Genomic DNA, 7,365 nt, shown 5'->3' with positions numbered 1-7,365 from the left:
TGATTAACATCTCATCCAAAAGTGTCAGCATGGATTATATGCTCTGAAATGGGACTTAAACAACCATCTGACTCAGGTGAGTGCTACCATGGAGCCAAACTATAGCCATTCAGAGCCAAGAGACAACCATCCAATTTGATTTAACAATCTGTACAACCATTGCACAATTAAATAATGCAATACATCAGGGTTCATGTATACACAATGTTGTAGCATACGACTGGTAAAGTCACACACTTGAGCAGTTATTCACTCTGGAAATCAAGAATCCAAAAGGGATCTCTACACAGATTAAGTTGAAAACAGCAATATTTTATTTCAGATCAGCCCAAACAAGTAGATTCTCTATCTTCTTGCAAGAAACACTTCATCTTGTTCCAATGGTGACCTGCCAGACTCTGATGAGGTTATCAGTGTAGCCAGCAAACAATGTCTGTTTGGGGGGGTGGGGGGGGAAGAGAAATACAAGAGATCAGCATTTAATTGTAATAAGGCAGTTTATTTTTCAAATAGCAATCTAATTTAAGCAGTCTTCAATCCAGCCACCACTGGGATTCCAGATTGGCAAACTGGCAGCTAAAACAAGCCATTATGACCAAAATTACTTAAGTTACTGCTCTTTAGCTATTAATATGTATACTTACGCAACTCTTGAATGCACAGCACTAATTTACAACAGCCACATACATTTCACAATTACCATAATAGGAAATTATAGTCCATTATCCCTCATATTTGCAGGACTTGTAATCATCCCCATAAGGGTCAGATATTTGTGTGAATGAATATAATCATTGGGATACTAGTCATATTTGAAGTAATACTCCAAAATGAAAAGCTACCTGTCCATCTGCAGACCAAGCCAGGCATGTACACTGAGGCGGCTCCGCTTTACTGCTGGTGCTAATTACTTCCTGTCGCAGTTCATCCACTATGATTTTTCCTTCCAGGTCCTGTGAACGATTCAAATACACAAATTTTAAATTTACGACTCATACCTATAAATCAAAACCATTCAAGAAAATGTACACATATTGAGGAAAGGCTTCAATTTAAAAGGGAAATGTGGCTTTAAGCAAATATAATTTGTGTTTAATAGTATTGGTATTTTTAATAAGAATTGACACCCAATTATCCCAGGTGTGCAAGCGCACAGTTGACCAATTAATGGGAAATTACAACAAAACAAGGAGCATTTCCCCACCCCGTTCTTTCAAATGGGTGATTGGAGAAAAGCAAGTGCCAAGCAATAATACCATCACTTGCCATGGCTTTGCTTCTGGCTCAATATATATATATTTCTATAATTACAAAAAATGTGAATGGTCAGGAGTACACTATGAATGAGACAACACCAAGTAAAGCCCTTTTCAAATCTTCAGACCACCAAAAGGGAAACCAGCAAGAAAATAGAACTGAGCTGCCTGGGTTGACACACGGACCACTATCTGGACAACCAGAGATAGATACAGAAAATAGAGGGAAAAAAAAAAAACAGGACTTTTTAAACCAAATGCTTTAAACTGCAGTGTCAGTCAGTCTGTACATCTAAAAAAAATTGATTTATTCTAAATCAGTGAAGAGTGAACTGCTTCAGCTTCGAGCGTTTGGAAGAAAACCCCATCTCAACCTAAAAATGCAAGTGTACTTACCCAGATCTTAATGCTTGGACCAGTGGCAGCACAGAGCCAATACCTATTCGGGCTGAAGCACAAGGCATTGATGATGTCACCACCATCCAAGGTGTAGAGATGCTTGCCTTCATTGAGATCCCACAACATGGCCTGACCATCCTACACAAAAAAGACAAACAAATATCACTACCACATACTGAAGTTTAACAGACAATCCAGTCAATTCCTTCTCCTGAAAAAACATTAGCCGCAAGAACTCTTATTTTGGTTTTTATAATGCTTCACCTTCTAAACTAAAAACCATAAGAGCAGTCTGAAAATCATCATAGGCAGTCCCTCGAAATCGAGAAAGACTTGCTTCCACTCCCAAAGTGAGTTCTCAGGTGACTGTACAGCCCAATACAGGAATTACAGTCAGTCACAGGTGGGACAAACAGTCGCTGAAGGAAAGAGCGGGTGGGGAGTCTGGTTTGCCGCACACTCCTTCCGCCGAGTTTGGTTTCTGCATGCTCTCGGCAACAAGACTCGAGGAACTTAGCACCCTCCCGGATGCTCTTCCTCCACTTAGGGCAGTCTTGGGCCAGGGATTCCCAGGTGCTGCACTTTATCAAGGTGGCTTTGAGGGTGTCCTTGAAACATTTCCTCTGCCCACCTGGGGCTTGCTTGCTGTGTAGGAGTTCAGAGTAGAGCAGTCGCTCTATAATATTGAAAATATTGGGACAACAGCTGATGACAAATCAGGTGCATAGATGGTTTAAGTTTTTGATAATGTCCCTTTCCAAGGCAATTAGCCATCTAATCCAGCAAATGAAAAACATCTACTTTCCCTGTTAACAGTAAGCATCTACCTTGCCTCCAGAAGCGCACAGGGATCCATCGGGGGAAACAGTAACCGTGTTCAGATAGCCAGGGTGCCCAATGTGATTTGTTTTCAGTTTGCAATTGGCTAGGTTCCAAACCTGGAACAGCAATGGGAGAACATTTAAACACAACATAATTGCTGTCAAAATTATACATTTTGCCTTTCAACGATTGATTGCAAATTTTAAATTAAAACGAGAACACAAAGCACGCTTCAAAAAGTTCGAAATTCCAGTCTCAAACCACTTTACAGCCAATGTGCGCACAGCAAGCTCCCACAAACAGCAATGTGACAATTATCAGATAATCTGTTTTTGTTATGATGACTTGAGGGATAAATATTGGCCAGGACACCAGGGATAACTCTCCTGCTCTTCAAAATAGTGCCATGGGATCTTTTATGTCCACCTGAAAGGGCAGACGGGCCTCGGTTTAACATCTCATCCGAAAGACAGTGCAGCGCTCCCTCAGCACTGCACTGGAGTGTCAGCCTAGATTTTGTGCTCAAGTCTCTGGAGTGGGACTTGACCCCACAACCTTGTGACTCAGGCGAGTGTGCTATCCAATGAGCCACAGCTGACAAAGGAAAAAAAATTAAAGCTGAAAATACACAGCATCTAGGAAGAGAACTTCAGATGTAGGTCCTTCATCACAATGAAAAACTAGATGTTAAGCAAGCCCCTTTATAGGATTAAATAAAACAATGGCTGGTCTGCAAATAATGCACAAAATTGGCAGCTTATATATAAACATTTTGTAATCAATGGAATGGTATTAAAACAAGATGTGAAAATAGCATGCTAAATGTAAAAAAAAAAGACAAAGGTCAGCTTTGGTGTGAAATGATTTACGTCAATGTCCAGACCAGACGACTACAAAATATGGAGCAGAAAGACTATTTCTGAACAGTGCATTGAGTTTACCCAGATAGATTGGGGATGGGTAAGAAAGCATACTGAAGCAGAGAGTTACATGGGGGTCATGGTCACACTCTTGTCATAAAGGAAATATTCTGTTAAACAGGCACTCAAACATTATGCGCAGGGAATATAACTGTTTGCAAAAAAAAAAAGGGAAAGATATAGTAGCAGAAACTAGGAGTGAACCAGGGCGACACTCTTCTTTGAGTGAAGGTATGGAAATGAAGCAGGTACAGTGAAGAGCCTTGTTTATCACAAATGAGGAAAAGCCTCCAACAAATCAGCACATCTGATTTGCTTCTGCCCCCTTTGTTTTCAGTTCTATAATGATTTCCAGTCTGTCAAGAGTCTACACCCAACTATTAACCCACCACCAATTATAATCATGTGCCACATTGGGGCTGAAATTGCAGTTGGGGGCATCCCACATACAAAAGCCCCCGACCAGCAAAAAAGATCCACACCATTCTTACCTTAACTAGTTTATCCCAGCCACAGGAGACGATGATGGGGTTGCTGCTATTTGGCGAGAAACGAACACAAGAAACCCATTCAGTGTGGCACTCATCCTACAAAAAAAAAAAAATTGGCATGGATAAAGTTACACAAAATTTAGCAACAGCATGCCAATACAACAATTTAGATTCACCATTCTTTCCACTTCTCCATGCCATTCCCACCAGAAATTAAGGTCAATAATTCAGATGTCTACAATTTCAAATGCCTATAGCAGGTACTACTCTGCTTACCATTCTCATTTGGCAATCTCAAAGGCAAGCCTCATTAGCAAGATAAAAGTATGAGTTACTGGAGAATCACATCTGGGATGTTCCTGTATCTTGGCTAATTGCCACCTTAAATTCACAATGAGACAACCCAACAGATACGAACTACTCTGTTGAGCTCGATCAGCCATTGGTAATTTCTTTTCTACATCATCTCCCCACCTCACAGTAACCATACTTCACTAATATTTTTATACTTTTAAGTTTGGTTTCATTGAAATACCAGGTTAAAACCAGAAACTGAATAACTTGCCACAACCCAAGTTAAAGCCCGCATTTACAATATCAAATTAGAAGATTGGACACTTAATTTTGACTCTGGTGTAGCCATGTTGCAATTCATACAAGTAAACTTATATCCATGTATGTGCCACACATGCTTCTATAACTGCACTCAATAAACTTCTTTTGGTGTCAACATGCTTTGACATTGCAGCAAATTAGATGCACACCTCACCATTCCCAATTGGTATTTCAGTTCCAATTTAACACTCCCTCCAGACATAATCCAAGGATAAAATCATACCGATGAGTGTTTTCAATTCAGGTGGATATATACAGTATGTAAAGTTCACACCTGCCATTAGGCTTCATTAATTCCATGGTCATTGCTCATTATTCCAGACTCAAATTAACTCACTTCCCAGCACAAGACTAGGAATGCATTTAAATGCAGAAGATCAATTGCAGGTTCTTGTTAAAGTTACATTTAAGATGTATTTAAATAGATTTTCTTTTTTGTTGGCATTATCAGCAATGTCAGTTTCTGCTGTCTGGGAATTTTGCAGCTAAAATATCAAATTCTGTGGTGACAAAGTGAGTTAACCATTTTTCCTACAAAGCTCAGTAGTCATGCTAGGAATCATAAAATTCACAGCCTCAGGAAAGTTACCTGGATTGTGTATTTGCAAACTCCCAGGGTGTTCCACAATTTTACAGTCTTGTCACGGGAACCAGACACAATTTGGCGATTATCTGCTGAAAAGGCAACACTCAGTACATCCTTGGTGTGACCCACAAATCGGCGGGTAGTTGAACCTCTGGAAGAGTAATAAAGTTGACCTCTCATCAATTAATCCAGCAAGTTGTGGAAAAAAACTGATTTATTGCATCAAGTAGAAAATATTCAGTAATCTCATTGTTGTTGGCCAATATTTTTTTTTAAAAAGATCCTGCAATTAATATCAACAGCATTTAAAATGTACTCAGATTAAGCTGCCATTACTTACAAATCTGATAATCTTAATAGTGAATTATCTGCATTCTTACGTTGTCAAATCCCAAAGTCGTAGGGTTCCATCCCAGGAGCCAGAAAGGGCAAACTGACCATCAGAAGAAATGACTACATCACTAATAAAGTGAGAATGGCCACAGAGGGAACGCTGAGGGACACCATAGCTGGTCTCATCCCTAGTTAGCTTCCACATGATGATTGTTTTATCTGAAAAATAGAAATAAAGCCATTAGAAGAGTGAATCCAGATAGCTTGAAGTTGCAGTTACTTGCCTACAGCTTCCTATCAGAGTTTGATGAAGTAATCATCCAGCTAGTCCACCCAGTATGGAATCAACTATAATAAAAATAGAAACCAGAAACACTCAGGTCAGGCAGCATCTATGGAGAGAGAAGCAGAGTTAACGTTTCATCTGACAAAGGGCCATCAACCTAAAACACTAAATATTTCTTTTAGATCTGCCTGACCTGAGCATTTCCAGCATTGTTTTTATTTCAGATTCCAGCATCCACGGTATTTTGCTTTTGCATTATGGAATCAACTAATGTCATTTATTAGTTAGTTTATATTTATTAAAATTGCTCATCTTTGTCCAAAAACTAGCAAATCTACTAGAGAGATACAGCAGCTGTCAATTCTGATAGTAAAATGTCCCAAGGAGTGATTGTCAATGTTTATATATCAATAATATAAACACAAGTTGTTATCCCATTCAATGAGAAGGATTGAAATAAATAATTCCTTTGGAAGGATCAGAACCTAAAACGTTAACTGGTCTGTTCTCTCCACAGATGCTGCCTGGCTGTTTCCAGCATTTTCTGTTCAGATTTGCAACAGCTGCAGTTTTTTAAAAACCCATGGTCCCCCTTAACTCAAAAACAATGCACTTTAAATTAGCTGCCGCGTTTCCTACATTAAAACAGTTACTACACTTGTTAGAAAAAATAGGAATAGGCTGTAAAGCCCTTTGGGACATGCCGAGGTCATGAAAGGTACTAATTAACTGCAAGTTATTTAATTCAAAAATAAAATTGCAGATCAAGCCTATCATCTCGAAACTTCTTTTGGCTGCCTGTTTTGCGCACAATGCAGTTCTGCAGCTTTCAAAAAATCCATCTTGTGAATTGGCACATCTATTATTTGCCGACAGGGAGCCGAGCCTCTGCCTCACCCAAGCTGCACCGGCAATGTCAGTACTTTGTGTACGTGTAACCCGGGCTGGGCCGTGCGGATCCACCAGCAACTGGAAAGTTAAACAAGATGCGATTGAGGGAGACGCAATAGAAGTTAGGCGCAGCGCCGGGAAAAAGACTGCCCGGCCCGAGTGACAACACCCGCGGGCTGGATTCCTGCCCATCCCCTCCCCCACGTACCTCGGGACGCTGACAGAATCATGTCGGGAAACTGCGGAGTTGTCGCGATTTGTGTCACCCAGCCGTTGTGGCCCTTCAGGGTCCCGCGGAGGGTCATCTGTTCCGTCATTCTGACTGGAGTCCGGGCGTCCTCAAGTCCGATGGAAGCGGATTGCGGCGAGCAGTCGGCCTCTGCAGACCGCACTTCTCGACGGCCACAGAGAAAGAGGAAATGCTCACCGCCACGCCCGGATATGACGTCCAAGACGCACAGACCACTGGGTAATGTTCCAAGATGGCTCCGTCGCCATGGCGACCACTTATTGCCTCCACTAGAGAGTGCTGCCTGGTACAGCGTAGATGGAGCCACAAATGACTACTTTGCATCATTCTTCACCCTTCAAGATGATGCTCGAATATGAGAATTTAATAATACTAGTTTTGTTAGTAACATTAACAGAGATAAACATATTATTTTAGAAAGAATTAAGATCTTGAAAATAGATAGAGCAGCCAGACCAGATGATATCCACCCGAGGGTCCTCCGGGAGATGTGACATGTGCTGTGCGAGCCCCTGG

The 7,365-nt window shown here is 40.9% G+C and overlaps 1 protein-coding gene across 1 annotated transcript; it reads right to left on the bottom strand.

Annotated features, from left to right (window-relative positions):
* Window positions 1–291: 291 nt before the first annotated feature.
* On the bottom strand, window positions 292–7,031 carry rack1 (receptor for activated C kinase 1). The gene is made up of 8 exons (XM_070878285.1): window positions 6,808–7,031; window positions 5,470–5,641; window positions 5,093–5,240; window positions 3,889–3,984; window positions 2,483–2,593; window positions 1,653–1,793; window positions 843–953; window positions 292–433 (listed from the first exon to the last, which is right to left on the bottom strand). Exons 1-8 carry the CDS (start codon window positions 6,914–6,916, stop codon window positions 368–370), a joined length of 954 nt encoding a protein of 317 aa, XP_070734386.1. The 5' UTR covers window positions 6,917–7,031; the 3' UTR covers window positions 292–367.
* Between the last annotated feature and the right edge of the window lie 334 nt (window positions 7,032–7,365).

This window comes from Pristiophorus japonicus, chromosome 4 (genome assembly GCF_044704955.1).
Source record: "Pristiophorus japonicus isolate sPriJap1 chromosome 4, sPriJap1.hap1, whole genome shotgun sequence".
Lineage (NCBI taxonomy): Eukaryota > Metazoa > Chordata > Chondrichthyes > Pristiophoridae > Pristiophorus > Pristiophorus japonicus.
The sequence above is the reverse complement of the archived record's forward strand: the minus strand, read 5'-3'. Positions and strand labels throughout refer to the sequence as shown.

What these genes read in the sequence shown, in the direction of transcription:
- rack1 (XM_070878285.1), bottom strand. Translation starts at nt 6,916, where the DNA reads ATGACGGAACAGATGACCCTCCGCGGGACCCTGAAGGGCCACAACGGC. An exon ending in GATTCTGTCAGCGTCCCGAG is followed by an intron (nt 5,642 to 6,807) that starts GTACGTGGGGGA and finishes TCTATTTTTCAG; the next exon opens with ATAAAACAATCATCATGTGG. An exon ending in TTTGCAAATACACAATCCAG is followed by an intron (nt 3,985 to 5,092) that starts GTAACTTTCCTG and finishes TTTTTTTTGTAG; the next exon opens with GATGAGTGCCACACTGAATG.